The sequence below is a fragment of the Lontra canadensis genome, unplaced genomic scaffold (genome assembly GCF_010015895.1).
Source record: "Lontra canadensis isolate GAN:19392208 unplaced genomic scaffold, GSC_riverotter_1.0 scaffold23, whole genome shotgun sequence".
Lineage (NCBI taxonomy): Eukaryota > Metazoa > Chordata > Mammalia > Carnivora > Mustelidae > Lontra > Lontra canadensis.
The window spans coordinates 17,910,102-17,930,476 of NW_022631017.1; the positions used below are offsets into that span (position 1 = coordinate 17,910,102).

Consider the following 20,375-nt stretch of genomic DNA (forward strand, 5'->3'; position numbering starts at 1 on the left):
GACATAGTACTCAAGTCACCATTAAAAACAGGAAAAAAAAAAAAAAAGAGAAGATTTTAGTACTGAAGTGGTTAATCAAAAGTTAAGCATGACAAAGGTTATATCTTTTCTCCCCACAAAACAAAATTTTCTTTCCTTGTGGTAAGCCATAGAGCCAATGATTCTGTCTCAGATTTTGAAAGACTGTACTAAATCTTAATTCTGGAAACTTGCTGTCTCCTGTTCTTAGGAGTCTAATTTAAGATAACATGTTAAATATTTATTTTGTGCCCAGAACCATGCAAAACATTTTAAATGAAATATTTTAACATTTATAGTAAACCTCATAAGGTCAGTTTATCCATTTAGCAAATTAGGAAACAGGCTTCCAGATCCGTTTGACTGTATAACTAAAATTCTTACTCATCTATTCATTCAAAAACATTCACTGAGCTCTTATTATGTGCCAGGAACTGTTTGAGGCAGAGGAAATACATGAAACAAACTAGCAATCAACCAGCCCTAAGGAACATATAGTACCCTGCCCTGCTTTATTAGTAGTATCATCTAGAATTGTTGTCTAAGAATGATTTAAGGCTTATAATTCAAAATAGAAGGCTTATAATTCAAAACAACTTCAAATGTTGTATTTTAGGTTTTCTGTTGTTGTTCTCCTCCCACCTCCCTCTCCTGCCTCCCTCTATCATCTCCATTATTCTGAGAATAGGATGGTAATAGTATACTTGAGGTTCTACATTTGGCAGTAAACTGTATCAAGGATATGTTGGCAAGAGGAAGGTATACTACATTTTAGGTTACTTAGAAGTCAGAGGACAATTTGTGACACTGGAAGTCTTTTGTTCAAGTGGTGTGTGTGAATGAGGTTATTGACATGTTGAAAGAAGTCAGGTTCTTCTATGAATTTTGTAACCTAGGGTAACATTTGATCCTTATATTAGCTTCTTTGCCTCTAACTTGGGCAAAATAATGAATCCTAAGTCATAAGATCATCATGACATCAAATTATGTTTTATATATGTGAATAAATCCTTTTGATTATTTAATCACTCCACCAATATTAGTTATTTTTTCATTTTCCAAGATTTGAATTAGAAGGTATTTAATAAATGTCCTTGAACATAGTAAAAAAATCATTACAGTTTTCTTGATTCATTGTTTAATAAGAGTAATAAACCCTCCCAGCATATTATAATGACACATAACTGTTGACTACACAAAAAACATTAGTCTATGATAGAAATGGTGGTTGACTTGCTGTCTTAAAGATTTACATGAGTCTGTAGGGATACTTATGAAGTATTTATCACCACTGTCACTTGCTAGCAATTACTCAATTTTCCATATTAGTGTAATTTCAATATAATTTTTATCCTACAAGAGAATGAAGACCCCTGCCCCCCAAAATTACATTAGAATTTTCTGTCTTCTTATTTATGCGAAAAAAAAATGAAATTTTAAGATAGCAATGTCTGGTTATAAATAAATTATACATATTAGCATATCTTTACTGTTCTAATTGCAACACAACTGAACATTATCTCCAGTCTTTCTCATTTTGTTTCTCTTTTCTTTTTTTAATTCATGTTGTCACTCATTTTTAAAAAATTCCATTATCTTTGCTCTACTGCTTCCCTAAATCTTTTAAGTAAGTGTAAGACATAATTTCTCATAGTGCTTTTGGATGAACACTGCTATTATATTATAGAAAAGATATCATGGTTGAATAAATTTGAAAAACATTGGGTAAAAAAAGGCTCATCTGGTTTCTTTACTATCAGACTTCCCTAATGTGTTCATATATATGATAAACTCCAAGCATTTTTTCCAGACTTATTTAACCTCAAAATTCTTTCATGAACCAATAATTAAAACTAGTCTTATATGCAAAACACTGCCAAAAACAAGTGCAAGAAATAGCTTACTTAAACTGAAGGACATCCTCCCACTCTTTATAGTTACAAAGAAAAACTTCACACCAATAATGTTATTGATGTATACCCTTAGCTGAACTGCATGAAATTACATGGTTTTAAGGAAGAAGGACTTATTTCGCGGTTTTAAAATTAAAAGTGGTACTACATGAACCCCTGTGGTAATATTATACAGATAAACAAGTAACAGATGAGAAGATCTATATTGGAAAGTAAATGTTTTGATCTTTGTGGTAAGTATTTAAACAAAATGAAATACTTTTAGGTGTTATATATACAAATCCTTTATCTCTCAGGTCTTCAAAAAGGAAGTGAGTGCATGCCTTAATTTTTAACATTTTTCCATGCATTATTGTGTTTTACTGACACTGTAAACCTGTAAAGGTCTAAAGATGTTTGCTGCTGTATCTCTGAAAGATTAGGAACCGTTTAAAACAACAGTTTCTCTGATGTCACATCTTACTCTCTTTTTACTTTGCCATGCTGTTTACCTAAGGAATTCACACTTATTCCTTTTTCAGAGAAGTCTTTAAAGTAATAGTCTATAATTTTTACAAAGTATATAATGTATATTTTCTGGCCCCAATTCCTGGCCTCCGACTAAACACCTCAAACTATAGTAATTGGGTTTTCCTCTGATTTAAATCCACTAAAACTGCTTGTAAGATCATCAGTGACTTTATGTCATACATTCCAACGAATATTTTTCAGTCTTTATCTCACCGTAAATTTCTGTTACATTTGACACTTTGACAACTTCCTCCTCCTTAAAATTCTTTCCCCTCTCAGTTTCTGAAACAATATCTCAAGCTTCTAAGAGAATTCCTTCCCTTTCTTAAAAAAAAAAATAATAAATAAAATTAACTCCTTCAAGCTTTTCTTCTCAACAGACTCCTTACACATTAGTGTTCTTGGTTTGTTTTCCTTGGTCCTTGGTCTTGCTCCCTCAATTCCCTTGGGGGATGTCAGTAATTCTCATTGTTTAAGCCAGCACAACTTTGCCAGGAATTTCCACATCCACTACCATATTTTCTCCCCAGATACCTGATAATCATACCTAAATGCTTATCCCACAGGTACCTCTAATTCAATATTTCCTTCCCCCATAGATTATAAACTCTAGGAGAACAGGAACTTGACTATATTCACCTGCATAGCACAACACAACTTGATTATGTTTATGCTTGTGGTTTACAATATTGCCTAGCCCGTTGTAAATGCTCAGCAAAAATTTTGTATAATATATATGTCAAAAATGCATGTAATATATATAGCTTCCTTTTTTCCCCCTTAAATCTGCCACTTCTTTTGGAAATTCCAAATACAGTAAATGACATTATTTTTCACATACTATTCCAAGATAGAAACCTGGGGGTTATCCTGAATTTTTCTCATCCCCAACCCTAAATTATGGCAATTTTACTTCCTAAATATTTGTATAATAGCTCTCCTCTTTTCCTTCGTACTAATTTTTTATCAAGATCTTTTTATTAACTCTAGAGGTGTCAGTGCAAGATCTCATCAACCAGAAAATGGATGTCCTGAAACTATTGGCATCCTCTTTATCTTCAATTTCTGTGGTTATTCAGCATCAGCTTTTTGAAATTCTACTTTAAGCTATACCTCATTTTGCTTAAAGACTTTTAATTGTTCCCAATGTCCTTTAGCAAAAAGGACACAACCCTAACTAGGGGAGCACAGTTTTTCTGTTGCTGTTCTCTTAAGCCTTGCTTACTCCTGTTCTCGACTCACACATCGTTCTGAAGTGAGAGTGAAATCCTTGTCCTACGCAGTGCTCCTGACGGCGTTCCATCTAGTCGAGGCTTACGTGAATCTGCCTGTCTGGGATGCCCTGCCCAGGCTTTCTTCACCCGGCTTATCTTTACCCACTTTCTGAGACTATTCATATGCCCTTTCCTTTGGGAAAATTCCCCTGAACCAATAGGCTAGAGAAATAGAACTGTCCACTGTATTGAGAAAGCACACTCTGCACAACTTTTCCTGCTTATTTGTTTGATTTTATCTATTTATTTTTGTTACTGTTGGCTCTTTATTTAAGGATCTCTGCCTTGATATGAAATATTTCTAGAGAATTTATATTATTCATCTTTATATCTTCAACACCTAGCACACTTTTAAATACATGGTAGAAATTCAATAAGTATTTATTGAACTAAACAGCCTCTGATCCTACCATAACTTAGCTTCATTAATTAAATTGAGATCTGCTTATTTCTGCAATTTCTAGGAGCCCTGCATATGCTTTCTGGTTAACTTAAAGAGGTATATACTATTTAAGTGGTGTGTGAGGTGGATGGGAGGAGAAAGAGATGGAGAAAGAAGAGAGAGGGAGGATACATTTTCTCTTGTCAAAAGATCCAGTTAATAAAGTATATACACACATATATATTTTTTGGTAGGACCACTATAGTAATTTTTAGATAGTTATTGCTATGCATTTAGTTTATACGATGACAGACATATATTGAATAAACAATAAGAAGCAAGTTCTTTGAGTGACATGAGCCACAGATACTTTGAAGACTGATAGGTATGAGCACATACAGCTTTTCTCTGGCTAAATCACCTGTTGTGATTCACCAATTGTGTCAGTCTTAGCCAGCTGGTAAAATATACAGACAACTTACTCTTCGCATACATATTCTGCTAGCAAATACAGGTTTATTTATTCCTTTTAAGCTCAAACGAATACGCAGATATGTCCAGCACTTGTTTGCTTGTGCTATGTCATAAGAAATAACGTTTCCTCAATCATTTCTCAGATGACCGAAGTCCAGAAATCATCCATCAAGTGAAAGAGCAGATGGACAATGTCAACTACACCTCAGTACTTGTGAGGACTTCACTGCTGGTGAGAAAACCACCATCCAAAGATGTAACTCCACTCCAAATTAGCCAACTTTTTGGTAGAGAGAAACTTAATGTTTTTCTTCCCAAGACAAGGGCAGCAATAGATATCTATCATATCTCAAATTTTAATGAACATACTAGTGACTTGGGGATCTTGCTAAATGCTTATTCAGCAGTTATTGGTAAGACCCAAGATTCTATGTTTCTAACAGACAGCCAGGTGATGTTGCTGTAATTCTGAGGACTACACTTGAAATAGCTAGGGTACAGATGACAAACTTTTATATTTTTCTGTTTTTCGTGGATTTGAAAGTGCCTTCACATATATTATATGAGCCTCACAATAAGTCCGTTAGATTGGCATGAGATCTGTTGGTGGGGGTGAAGAAAGAGAGATTCAGCACTTAAGAGATTTGTTGTAAATCTCTTCACATCTACTGTCTCAGAGTTCCTCTTTCTAGCTCATCTTTCCTTTATTAGTCTTTTACATTAAAAAAAAAAAAAAACAAACAAAAACTTCCTCTACATGTCTTATACCACAAAACCAAGACAGATGTCAAAAATATATTTTAAAAAGTATTAACCAATTCCTTTCTTCCCATAAGGATGGTTTTGTCAACATGTGGCGATGGTGGCTTCAGAATGACTTCTTGTCTCAGAAATTAGAGAAGACTACACAGCTCACAGCAGAGATAACATTGGAGCTTAGATATACAGTTAGAAGAAACCCTTTCAATAATTATGGATACCAGATCGTATGGTAGAGGAAAATGTATGTAACCAGACCAAGGCTGGAGAACTCATGGTGCGTGTTTATAAGCAGAGAATAGTGGGTGGGAAAGTAAGCCACCAAGACTGGAGGCAAGGTTTGTGGGTAAGATGCTTTTAATATGGACCCGAAGTGAAGGAAAAATATTCAAAGACAGTTTTGAGTAGACAAAATTCGGCAGATCTGATCGTCTTTTTTAAATGTCTGTGTGAGTGCATGGGGAGCAGTGGTAGTGGTGGATTAGATGAAAGGAGAGCACAGGAGGAAATATGGTGGGGGTTAGTTTGATGTAGTAGCAATGAATCTGGCTCTGTTCCCTGCAGATACTCATTTAGGAAAGACAACTAGCATAGGCATGTGTTGGATCTGTCTGTGAAGAGGAGATGGAAACAAGAGGATTAAGTCACAGATTTATCTATTCAGGTAAGAGATGATGAGAGCTAAAACTATGCTTTTACCAGGAAAGGAAAAGAAAGAGGGGAGCTCAAATTTGGGAGATACATAGCTTGATACCTATTTGGACACTGGGTTCTGAAAGAGAAGAAGCTGCAAATGACTCCAAAGTTTAAGTCAATGCAACTGAATGGTGACTCATGAGTTTCATTTCTTGAGATAAGGAGCAACCATAGTAACAACAAAGACAATGGAAGTGCTTTGAGTTCAATCTTAAACAAAGTGACGTGTAGGCAGAATAACCAAGTGGAAATGTTTGACAGTTAGAAATACAGCTATAGAACTCTGAAGAGTTTGTTTATGAATATTAATATTCTTGATAAGTAAGAAAAATAATTTATTACATTACTTATGCAAGCTTTTTTTGTGTTTTTAATTATATTACGACTTATAATTAATATCCATTGCTTCCCGAAAAGAACACTTAGCTATTCTCCAATTACCTAATGAAAGGCATGTCCTATTTGCCATCATTTTCATTGGAGGGTAAAAAAAACAAAGGAATTTGGTGGCTAATAATATCCCATGTCAAAAATAAATCATTATAAATGTTGCTCCCGTATTTAAAAATGTAGTCATTTTATGTTGTTTTATTTTTTAACAGCATGGATTAAAAGGTTTAGTTTTTGCCAACGAAAGTTTTTTTGTTTAGGTTTTATTTATTTATTTATTTTTTTTGGATACAAGAGACAGTAAACATGGTTAAATATTGTGCAGGAGTCAGTATATTATGAAGCAAGAAAACCATCCCCTGGTTTTGGCAACAAACATGTTATTGGTTACCTTCACACGGAGATTATAGGAGAAAAGATAATTCTGCAGGAGTGTCTTCCTTCATGGATACTTAATTTTAATTTAATCTACCTTTTCATTATTCCCTCAAAGCCCAGGGACCTTTTGCTCCTCCTCATAATTAAGCAAATTCCTTCCACTTATAGTATCCTAACTTCTCTCAACTGGGGACTGTTCTCTCCCAATAAGTATCTCCCTCTGGATTTCTTGTTCCTTCCCTCCCTAGAATACTCCACCGGACTATCCACCAACATGAGAACAACAAATATGTTTCCTTGATCCTACCTGCTGAAATAAAATGTTTTGCTTCTCTTTAACCAAAAACTCCTGGAAAAAGTGGTTCACTCTCTGTCTCCACTTACTGATAAGTCCCTTTGTTAACTATTTCTGCTTCTACCAGTCTACTGAAAATGCTCTCCTAAAGGTCACAAAATGACAGGTTTTTGTTAAATATAATGACTTTTTCTCAGTCATCATGTCTCATGATCTTTCTGAGACATTTGTACTGCTGACTTCTTTACGTGTTCTTGTGTAAGGACCTATTTAGCCAGAGGCTTCCATCCAGGTTAAACAATAACCTTGTTGCTTAACCCTTAAACTGTCCCTGCTCCCCTTCCCCCAGGGGACTTACTTAAAAACAAGTCCTGGAAACCAGCCCCAGGTAACAAAGCCCAGATACAAGGATGGGTCAGGCCAGGTGGAGACATCTGATCAGTGGGGGGTTGCATACTGTCTCCCTAGCTACCAAGGAGTATGGGCCCCTTTGGGAGTCTTTTGGGTGCCAATTCTAACCAAGGTGATAGGCTGGTTCAAATGTCTACTAAAGGGTAAATCGTAATTCAATTGGTCACTTAGCATGACTGTGCAGCTTTCTCTGTGTGTTACAATCTCATTGGCCACCTGTGCATGGCTAGGCCCAACCACATGGCCTTTGCCCTTAAAAACTCATCTGTGAAACAGAGAAAGGCCACCCTCTCTTGTAAGAGGTGCGGCCCTGAACGTTCAGTCTGATTCTTGATGCTTGGCGTGGAATAAAGCTTTGCTTGACCTTCGCTTTATATCAGTCTCACTCCTTTAATCACGGACCCATTATTGGGGGACATATCACTTGAAAGGATCCCTGCTTGGGATGCTGAGGCACTGTATTTCCTGGTCTTCCAGGGAACCCACTTACTTTTCTAATAAGCTGTCCTTCATTCTCTTCATTTTCCACTCCATGTTACTTTTTCTCAAACAGCTCCTTTTCTTTTTTGCCTCTGAACTCTAAACTTCTAAATTCACACATACCAAACCTCCGTTGAGGGTTCCAAGTAAATGCTCCCAGTGTCCAAGGGTCTCTAGGATATCTCTTTGTGGATGTCCCACCAGCATCTGCCCACCTGCCCTGCCTTTGCAACCTCTACGTTTGATCACCTTCTCATCCTTCCATGCTTGAGACCTTGGAGTTCGGTATAACTAATGTCATCAATGCCTAGTCTTTTCCTATGAAACAGTTTGACAGTTCTAAACGCAGTGATAGTGTAGTACAGAGAATATGACTGTGTTTTCAAAGTGTATGTTTTCATGTAACTGAAAGAATATATAACAAGATGCTATTAGTATTTTCAGTGGGTTACTAGGTTCCTGCCTTTTAAAAACTTAATTCCGAATAATTCCACACTGTAGTCATAGCTATAAATAATCTTAAAAATAAAAAATTCACTTCCTCATTGATTCTCCTCCCTACCAATTTCTCTCATCTTTACTTATGATTTACTTTTTATTTATTTTTACTTTTACTTGCTTTCTCCCATCTTTAATATTTAGATTACTGCAAAATCTTGAGTCAAATCTCTGATTGAAAATTCTTTCTGTGGGATTTCACCCCACACACCATTATATGCCTCATGATATTACTCTCTTCTTCTGCGGCATATTCTAAGAATCCAAACTTTTTGCTTTGGCCTCTGAATCCCCCTTTCCTGGATTTCCAGAACCCCCCTCTGGCTACATACCAGGGCTGCAGTCTTGCCATCTTCTGTTCCTCATTTGGTGCCTAGCATCTGCTTTGGTCCTTGGTCCTCTCTTCACAGCCTCCTGCTGATAGCAGGCCCATCCTTCCCCTAAGCTAACTCCTCGACAGAGTGACCATGTACCAAAGCTGAACTAAAAGGCAAGCATCAAATTGATTTTTTAACAACCCTGCTGGCTTGTTATGATGATATTCATTTGATAGATAAAGAAATTGAAGCTTAGAAATCTTAAGTAATTTGAATAAAGTCACGCCCTTAGCAAATGACAAAAAAGAGTCAAATTCATGTCTTTCTAGTTTAAAGCTAGTACCGCTTCCACTGTCTCAGATGATCTTCAATCTTCCTAAAATCCTAGCGTAAATCCATCATCTCCCTGAGGTTTTCCTAGATTGATAAGACCATGGGGAGACTCCTCCCTTGAGTCCTCTAGAACACTCATCTCTAATATGATTGTCTTGTAGCCATCATTTGCTGGTTCATGTTTAGTTCCTTGATTCTACTCTCTTGTGACGGAAGTAGTATCTTATCACTTGTTTGTAAGTTTTGCCTCACCAAGCACAATCCGGAACATATGGTAGTGAGGCAGTGATATTAAGCATAATATATGTTTTCAATAAATTGTTGATTGATTATATAACATATGCCATTAATGCTGATTTCTCTTTCCTTTCAGGAAGTTAAAAATAAATATAACATAAAGATAGACATAAATATTTAATGCAAACTAATAATAGGAAATTTATAGTGCATATTAGTTTTCCCATTACATACTAACAGTAAAATAAGGCATCAAATACAGCGTTATGCTCACAGGAAGGAGTAACGTCATGTAATTTTTATTTGGTCGGCAATCTTTCACTGACACCAGGAAGAGTGCTAACAATAGGGCAATTTTTATATGTAGTTTCCCATTTTCTGTCAATATATCTAAAGCTCAGTTATAAGTTTTGATGTTAAGACTCAATATGTCATCTTTATTATGCACTTTTCTCACTGTGTAAAATTGGTCACTTTTTTCCATTTATCTTTCAGAGAATACAGGCTTTCAGATTTTATAAAAGCACTCAAAATGGCTATGTTTTTTCACTAAAAAAACAAGGAATTCCTTTTGCTATGTTAATAGTACTTTCAAAAGGAGTGACAGTCATTCAAGTTAATATTTAATATGTACATAGAAGGGTAAAACGAGTATTATATATAGGTTAAACTTTGTAGAAATGAGTGTATACAAATACTTTAAGACAATGATATGTTTATCTGTGTGTACATAAAACTTTCACTGTATGGGGAGATAGAGATATAAACTTTTTGCATATGTAAATATAGACATATAAATATCTTCATATAGATATAAAATATTTGGAATAGGGTTAGTTAGCCTTAGGCAGATTGTCATTACTAATTGGAATTTTTAGTTTTATTTTTCTGCATTGCATTCTATGATGTTTGTTCTAACTGTTAACATCTGTCTTAAGGCTGCCCAGCTAATCTCTTGTCCTCCCCCCTCACAGAACCTGTTTTCAGAAATTCTATTTTGCCTTCTTGGTCATTGATTTGGAAATTGGTGACCAAGAAAGCAAAGGATTACCATTCCAAAGAATATTTGCATATTTAATTAGTGGGAAAGGAAGTGATTGAATCTATTAGGTTGACCCATACAAAACCACTGTTTTTCCGGTAAAATAAAAAAATGGTTGAATATAGGTGATTTCATAAGGATCAATGAACATAAGAATAAGTTTTAGGCATTTGTCGCGATCTGGCTGAAGGCAGATCTTCAATTCAAATTGTCCCCTTAGCACTTTGTAAACAACGTTGCCCATTAGATGAATAAGGACCAGCAATATGCTAATAGTTCCAGCGCTTTGATGACATTATCCAGAAAACAAAGAATCTATTTTAACTTTAACATACCTTCAAGTTTATTGCTTATTACATTTAAAATAAATGGGATGGGGTCCATCAGTATTTCTGCAATGTTTTGAGCATCTTAAGGCCCTACCCATCTCTGATTATAAAACTAGCCATGCTCATAACAAACAGAACATCTATTTATGTGTAATCTTATCAAGTATCCTTACCTGCTTTGGGCATCTTTTCATCTTTTTTAATTTCAGATTCTGGGGTAAAGCATACACATACACGAATACAAAGAAACAGGGGGAAAAAATCAGCATTTGAAAAAACCATACAAATGAGTTTTAATAGATTTTTCTCATCTGTTCTCAATTTCAATTATAGTTACATACTTTTATCAATATGCAATGAAACATTTGTTCTTAGTAAATTATAAAGTAACAAGCAAAAGGACTTGGATTTTAAAATCCACTTTGCTAAAAAAGTTTCATACTAAACATACTAAGTAATTTGGCATCTTGTCTTTAATAAGAGCTCACTTCTTATGATTCAGAAGTTCTCTAAGTAATACTAATAAAAAATTAATAAAAACCGCTTGGGGGGGAAAAGTGTGGTAATGTTTCCTAATTTAACCAATTCAAGCAATTTATTATTTTTGACTACATACGCTCAATTCATGGAGCGCCACCTGGTGGTTAATTTAATAATTTCAAATTGATATAATTCTTGTTTTTATTAGTATTTGTCACTAATTTTACAAAATAAATTAAATTGACTTAAGTTTAGTATAATAACATAAAACGTTATCAGAATGAGGTATTTTGATTTCTTAGGAAATGACTTTTGTCTAAAAACTGCATTCCAACTTAATATCTGTATTGGATAAATACATAGTTTTATAAACTTCATGATACCCTCTCAAACAAGGTAATGGTTGACTATATTTTCACATTTCCAGGTTTTCCCTGTTGTTTAAACAATGGTTCCTAGGTCTTATAGTTCTCCTTTTTTGGCATAAAGTCTTGTTTTTATTAATGGAAGGGTTCCGGTGGGTTACAATTTTTCCTTCCAACAGCAGAAAAACAGATCTCATAGTTGTGATACTTTTTAAATACAGTCTGTGCTATCAGAGATAAGCTACCTGGATTTGTTTGAATTCTCATTTTCTGGAGTTCCCAAAAAAAAAACAAAAAACAACCCCCCCCCCAAAAAAAAACAAAAAACCCACCAATCCTCATTTCTTTAACACCAGAATTTCAATAGTAGAGAATTACATGGCCATTCACACCCTACTTCCTATAATAGTTGAATGCATATCCTGTAAAAAGTGGTATCACTGCTACTGTTGCCCTTCAACACGCCCTAGCACACATTCCTCTCTTTTTAGTTAACACATTTGCTGAACTGGGTAGGGCACACACTATCTTAATACTTTCCATGTGCTTTAATGTTATATAAAACTTTGTTATGTAAGTTTTTACTTAAGTGTTATTTATTGTCTGTGTCCCCTTTTTAGATTTTAATTTCTACAAGAACAACAACTGTGTCTTGTTCACTACTGAAATAACAGCATTTGTTCAAATATTTGACACGCGGTATATGGTCAAAATTTTATGGGATGAATGAGTAAGTGAACAAAATGGTTAATATAGAAAGACCAAATTGCTTCCCCTGGTACATCTATATTCCTGGAAGAAATTGATTCATCTCATGCTTCCAGAGCTAGAAACAAAATTTCAGTGTCCTAGGATGGGGATCACAAACATGTTGGTCATCAAGTAGAGCTGTCTATTTGAAAGCATTGCTTCCCACTCTACCCATGGCTCTCTCCCCCTCAGTCACATTGTTGTTTTTGTCTTGAAATGGAATTATCTTAGTCTTAATGTTTGTCGAGAGATCTTCTCAAAAACATAAAAGTTGTTGAGAATAATTTTATGAATACAATGTGAGAGCCAACTTTTATCTTGTACATGGAATTATACACGCACTCTTACGAACACCCATTGTCTAATATGCATATGCCCCTTAGACCCTCGTACTATGATGGAATGGTTGACTTTTGGTATTGTGCAACTAGCACTTACAGTGTGACCTCATATGTTATGAGTTCATGGGTAGTGTAAAAAGAAGCTTTGCGGGGCATCTGGATGGCTCAGTCGGTTAAGCGTCTGTCTTCCTTCAGGTCATGATCCTGGAGTCCTGGGATCAAGTCCCACGTCAGGCTCCCTGCTCAGAGGGGAGTCTGCTTCTCCCACTGACCCTCCCCCGTCTTGTGCTCTCTCTCATTCTTTCTCAAATAAATAAATAAAATCTTTAAAAAAAAAAAAAAAGAATCTTTGGGTAATATAATCTAGCTTTAAGAGCAAGCTCACTTAACTAAGTTTTGTGACCTTGGGTATTACTTAAAACCCTAAATCTCAATTTTCCTACAATGGAGAAAATAATGTTGTAAAAATCAATGAGAATTATAAGTGATGTATAGAAAGAGCTTAATTATTTTAAAATTATGCTCATAAACTTAAATTGCATGCTAATTTTCTTTTTTTTTTCTTACAGAATTGGGTCTTTATCCTTGAAGATTCAAGGGAGAAATTGCTGTGTGAGATTATTGTCAAAAGATTTTCTAAGGTGAGCATCACTTTTATTATTTATTTTATTATTTTATTATTATATATTTTATTATTATTGCTGTTATCACTATTATTATTATTGCTCATTTAGAGCTCAGTGCCTTCATTTTGTAGATGGTCTTGCTACTGAAGGTTAGGACTTTAATTTTTTGATTCACATATGGATGCCTGTTCCTAGTCATATAAATATAATATATACATTTCTATTTAAGTTTAGTCAAAAGGCTTCATTGAGTCACATATAGATGCCTGTTTCTAGTTATATAAAATGGCAACTATATATATTATAAATAAAATACACATATTATAAATTTTTAAAAATTTATATTTAAGTTTAGTCAAAGTCTTTTTTAAGAAGTTTCAGGAAACCAAATTCAATGGTTAGTGCCGCAGATTGGGACCTGGAGGCTAGAAAGAGGTAATGGGAATTTTTATTTTTACTCAAACTTTACTTTTTGGAATTTTTTTTAAACCATTGATTACTATTGTATAATAATAAAATATCTGATTTTCATAAACATTTGGCAGTTGAGCCCTTCATTTTGGGCTCCACATGTAAGCATTGCAGACACATGGAATGAAGAAATCGTCACGCTGAGTTGTTGAGGCAGACAGCCTGTCATTTCATATGCAGCACTGACTTTTCCAGGCTGTTGATTTCATTTATGAAATGTAAATTGCTGATGGGCCTGGGGAGGGGAGCTTCATTAATGATTTTTCAATGTCATCAACACTATGCTCTCAAGGAAAGCAGGCCAACCAAAACTTAAGCGTGTATGTGATTGAGTCAGAGAGGGGCCACTATGGAGATCAACTCCATATAGGAGCCTCTGTTTTGTCATTATGAAATTAAAAGAAAGAAATCTACACAATATATAAGTCCCCAGAATCAACGTTCTTTTAAGAATGTCTCCATTTTAAGGGTCCCTGGGTGGCTCAGTCAAGCATTCAACTCTTGGGTCCAACTCTGTTTGGGTCATGGTTTCAGGGTTGTGGGATCAAGACCCTTCCATTCCCACCCCTGTCCGATGCAAGCCCCCCACCCCCATCCCAGTAGGGCTCCACACCCTGAGCAGAGTCTCCTTGGGATTCTCCCTCTCCCTCTCTCTCTCTGCTCCTTCCTCTGCTTTCTCTCTCTCCCTCTCAAATAAATAAATCTTAAAAAAAAAAAAAAAAACAGAGAGAGAGAATGTCTCTATTTTAAATATTTTGCAAGGAGAAGCTGAATATCACTGATTTTTCTTTTTCCATTTTATTTTGTTACCATTTTCACATTTGCTTTTCAGTACATAGAGACCTTATATATGAAATAAATAATAATAATAATAAGCTTTTGCAGCCAATGATACTTTCCTCATGGTACTCACTAAATACGTGTACTATATACATTATTTATATTTTATTTATGTAATAATAAGCATTTGTGAAGTTATTTGCTTTCTAACCCCAGAATATAAACATCATGAGTCTTGAGATGAAATTTTATTTTCTCTGCCGAATCATCATGCCTAGATCAATGTTTTTTGCAGAATAAGGATCAGTAAATATTTGTTGCACAAATGAAGAAATTATCTTATATAATCCTCACTCACCTCTCCTATGAGGTAAATACCACTATTACACCCACACTAGAGATAACAATATTGAAGCTTCATAATTTGTTTAAGTACATTTCCCTATTAAGGGGCAAAGCTTATCTTTGAATACAGATTCTTTCCTGACTCAAGAGCCTTAAGCACTCATAAGCAAATAGCTATAACTGCTATTATGACGGATAAAATGAAAAGCTTTCAAACATTTCATACATAAAAACTATACAGTAAACCACCTTCTACATCTTATAGATTGGTTATATTTACCTAGGTTATATTATGTAGACAAATTACTAACATAGTTATTAGTATTCTAGTTGGCATAAACCTCATAGCCACTGAAGTTTCTGTTTTCTTCAGTCATTAAATTATGTTGTATAAATGAGTTTCCTAAATCCAGCTGGTTGAACGAAATAAATAGACTGTACATTGATAGAAAATTGATTGCTGTCTCATATACTCCTGGAGTAGTATTCCATATTTAATGGCATGGGAAGCTTTTACATTTAAAAGCAAGTCACAAATCTATTTTTGTAAAATATACAAAGGAATTTCAGCAGTCAATTGTTTGTGCATTTTGGTCTGAAGGAGTCTGGAAAGCATGGTGGCTAAGGACAAAGGCATACTGCCAGACATGCATCCCAAATCCACCTCCCGTGCCTGTGGGACCTGGGCAAGTCACTTTCAGTACTTCAGTGTTTACATTGATTAAAAAAAAAAAAAAGATGCTGTAAAAATTAAATTGAACAGTACATGTGAAGTATTTGGAACAACATCAGATAAAATGCAAATAGTGCACGTTAGTCTCTTTATTGATATTTTATATGATGTTTCTTTTATTTTCTACCATACTGTTAAATAAAATATATTTTAAATAAAAATATTTTTAAATAAAACAATTAAGGTTTATTAAATATTTAATTAAAAAGTAGCATTCATAAGTTTATTCTAAACCCATGATTTTCACATCATTTGAGTAATCATTTGCATTTTTTGATGAAAATCTGCTACTAATGCACACATATATACATTTAGACAATTTCACTGTGGTTCTCATTATATCACTTAAAAATAATTTATATGCAAAACACACCCATACACACACCCACACACTTCCCATTTTGTTTTTTATATGAGGCTTTATGGGATGGGATGGAGAACTACTATTATTCCAAGTAGTTTGGCTTCAAAATTTGGGAATACGGAAAATTCTCACTGAACTCATGTTTTTTCATGTCTTGAGAGGCATTGTTTTGCCCACACTCAATCTGTTTTGATAGGTAGGATTTGATTTCATCTGCTGTGGACACATTACTTTGTGGTCCAGGTAATGCCACTATGAGAAAGAAGAAATCTGACTACCTTTAGGTTTGACTCGGAACTTCTAAGTTTAGTTCATAGACCTCCAAAAGAAAATACTGTTCCAAGTTTTGGTGACATCACATGGAGAACCAACCCCTTGGCATCATCTTCTCCATGACTTTTTATCTTATCTGTGCCTGCATTTCTTTACTTCAATATCCCATGTGTTTAATGTTTTCCTTCCACTTTTTTAACCATGTCCATATGGTTTTGAAACATTCTGTATTCTTTATGCTTCCATTTTTCCTGCCTGAATTTCTAAATCAGTATCATCTCTGTTTATAAATTGAGGAATCCTCCGTGCACCCTCAAGGGACAAAGCGATGACGTTCTCAAGTAATTATGCAATCTCAACCAAATTGAGACCTTGACGTGATCATTTTGTACTGCAGCTGGACAAGAGCAGACAGACATAAACTGACTGGACAAAAAAAAAAATCTCTTGGTTTGAAATTTATTCCTTTCATTTGTTAACCAAATGATTTAATGTAAGGTATTTGAAACTCTAAATTTTAGTTTTCTCACCTTATGAAATGGAAAATGATAATTAGCTGATGTGTTTGTGGCTAAGACTAGATCAAATAGTTTCATAATATTTGCTGAGCACTCATGTATTGATATCTAAATAGCAGGTGTCCACAGTTTGATTGGATTAAAAATCTAGGATGTCTGGTCCCAGGCACCATTGGAGACCACTTCACTCTTCTCTTTTCCAGCCCTCTTTTTCAAGTATTGTGATATTTTCTTGGACAGGGATTTTATCTTGTTCATCTTTGGAAACATAGTGCCTAAAGTATCCCCAGACTATTACGCCACTCAAAAATTGTTATTGATACAAATACAAAGCAATGTAAAATGTGGTTTCAAGATGCCAGGAAAACCTAATTTACAAGCTTCACTTTTAGGTGGTTTACAGTAAAATATGAGGTGGAATCCCTGTCCCATTAGCTAACGCCTTACCCCGGTGGAAAAGCCCATTCAAACAGACTCACCACATTCAACACTGCTGCACATTATCTTTAGATTTTTATATTTAATTTGCCCTGGTCAGATATAATTATCTAGAGTAAGTGAATTAACTAGTTTATAGGTTTTTTTTTTTTTCCCCCAAGACTTGTTTACTTATTTGAGAGAGCTAGAGAGAGAGGGAGGACAGACTCCCCACTCAGGAGAGAGTCCAACAGGGGACTTGATCCCAGGACCCTGAGATCATGACCCCAGTCAAAGGCAGACACTTAACAGACTTTGCCACTCAGGCATCCTAATAGCTGGTTATTTTAAAGCTAAGCTAAAGTCTCCAGCTACTGAGCAGGCTTTTTCCGTAACACACATACATACACACAAACCTCATGCACCCACACATATGTTCTGTGTCTGTGTCTGTCTCTCTCATCTCTCTTTCCCATTAGGTAAACAAGAAAAAGCAAGTATGTTTTAAAAGCTTCTGTAGGCATAGTTCTCAAATGGCTCCAGTTCATAATGTCAGCACTTAATGCCTGACTCAACGCTTTAGGTCTTAAGTCCTGATTCTGCAATCCTTCCTTGGCAAGATTCCCAAGGAGTTTGATGCTCACAAAGAAAGTTTGCTGAGTGGACACTAAAGATGCAAAATAAGCCAAAGGGCATTCTCCCTTCACAGCACAGAGTCAACACATACATTTTTCCTGTCTCATTCTGTCGTCATTTCATTTCCATGACCCTTTGTTTTTTCTATATGTTAAATACGATGTACTACCTTTCTGATAGTGTCTCTCTGCTTTTATCTTCTCACTCTTTGATGCCTCCCTATGTGTGCTTCATTATTCTTTCCTTCCTGGAGTTTCCCATTGTGCAAAGTACACAGTGAAATTAGTGAGGAATAATTGGAAGAGGCTGCACATACTGGTTGCCCAAATAATAGTCAGTTAGAACAACGTCCCATGATGTTATCTGAAGATGGCAGGATGGCTGGTTGAATATATTTTAGGTCATGAGCCAGTTGACTTTAAACCATTCAATGGTTCAGAAAGTTGTGCAATAATCAATTGCCAAGGCAAGTAGACATTCTTTTGTTTCTCCTTATCAAAGGGAGAGTCTGTCTCTAACTAGACTCCTCCTTGTTTCTCTGGGTACCAACATTCATTTTCTTTAACTTGAAGTGAGAATAATCTATGAAGTTAATAAAAGGTCATAAGTTTAAATATGGGTCATCCTAAATCTCACTCAAATATGTAAAAATAGTGCATGACCATATATGAGAAAAGAATTCATTTAGAATCTTTAAAATGAGCAGGAAAAATGAAAAAAAAAAACTTACTGTGACATTTTTAAAAATTTCCCTTCAAGGAGAGAAGCATATTAGAACATTTGCATAAGGCAGCGTGGAGTGACAACAAAAGTAGGTATGCAAAAGGACAGTGATTCATTTTTTCATGCTACTTTGCCCCCTTTAATGAGAGATTAAATGGACAGAATACCAAGGAAGGAATGGGGGCTTAACTTTTGTAACTGTTTATGTATTTCCTATACATATAGTTGTATATATATTATCATTGTGCATTAATATTTTGGAGGGAGAAAATGAAAATTCAAAGTGCTTGGATACATTAATCTGTAAAGACAATGATCACGATAAAGAAAATTCTGGCAACCTCAAGTGCTTTTCTTACCAACATATAACCCCTTCCCATTCTATCAACTTGGAATTTTGGGCCAATGGGCACAAACAGGGAAAGTGTTAGGTCTGTAAGATGCTGCTTAAGAGTGACAGAGCTACCATCACTGGTTCAATTTTCACTTTAAGAATTCTTCGGGAAGAAAGTAATTATTGATTTGTAAAGGCACTTATGGACTTTCTTTTTATCTTATTTTATTTTATTTCTTTTCCAAAATTCATTGTTTATGCACCACACCCAGTGCTCCATGCAATACATCCCCTCCTTAATACCCACCACTAGGCTCACCCACCTATGGACGTTTTATGCTTTTGAATCTGACTGGTCTTTTTTTAATCGATAAATCCTCGGTAACTTTCCTCCAATCCTACCAAATACAAAAAATTGTTATGGGGAAAAAAAAAACAACTTTGATACCACGTTAGGGTAAGTCTTGCTAATATATCCCAATATTGAAGAACAAAGGAAAGTAAGATTATTTTTAGGTGTATTTAAGTCTATACTAAGTAGCTAATCCAGTGTAGAAAACTTATATAATCTTTTAATCTTTTCGCATCAATTTCTTCACTGTTAACATGATAGTCATAATATTTTCTCCCTAAAATAACTCAAAGCAAAATTAAATCATGTCAACATTTAAATCAGAAACAAGTCATACAAAGAAAAACAGAAAAAAAATTACACAAAATTTAAAATACTAATGTTGATTATAAAATCTAGTATTCTAGATCTACTGTCAAATTTTAAGAACAGTATCACAGCAAGTTCTAATATTTCTTAGAGGAGAACATTGTCATAAGCAAAGATGATATTTGTGAATTGCAATGTTATTAGAAAAACTTTTAAAATTCAGAATGGTGAACCAACTATATAGTTAGTCGCATTTGCTTGTTAGAATGATCAATTACAAAAGACGAAATAAATACCTGTCATGTCAGTTTAGAGAATTAGAACAATAAATAACATTAAAACTAGAAGAAAACTTGATTTTTTTTTTCAGAAGAATTTTTCAGTAGAAAACTTTTTTTTTCAGAAGAATTTTTCAGTAGAAAACTTTTTTTTCAGAAGAATTTTTCAGTAGAAAACAATTTTTCAAAAGAAAACTTGATTCTTTTTATGTCAGTCATTAGCCATCAGAACGTCTGTGGTCACTAGATAATGCAGTAGTAAAGGAACATTGGTTACATTCTGATGGATACATGTTAGTTAACATATTCTAAAAGGTGCTCTTTGGGATAAATCTCTGAGCCCAACTGCTTTTGATTCTTTCTCATAGAAGCAGAGTATATAATATCTACTCTTCAACGAACTGTCAAGTTTTTCCCTGCAGGTCTGTATGTGGATAAATCAGTATTTAAATAATGTTTATAGAATCAACATTGGAACCTTCAGAATAAGACTTAAAAACTAGTGACAATGGAAAATGCATAAAATACCAACTTTTGGAAAATA

At 34.7% G+C, this 20,375-nt stretch overlaps 1 protein-coding gene across 1 annotated transcript in view; it reads right to left on the bottom strand.

Annotated features, from left to right (window-relative positions):
• TRDN (triadin) overlaps nt 1–20,375 on the bottom strand; it is a 391,390-nt gene that overhangs the window by 68,827 nt on the left and 302,188 nt on the right. Inside the window, exon 23 of the mRNA XM_032862438.1 lies at nt 10,910–10,948. Coding sequence (XP_032718329.1) covers nt 10,910–10,948 — 39 coding nt within the window. The remainder of the gene's footprint in view (nt 1–10,909; nt 10,949–20,375) is intronic.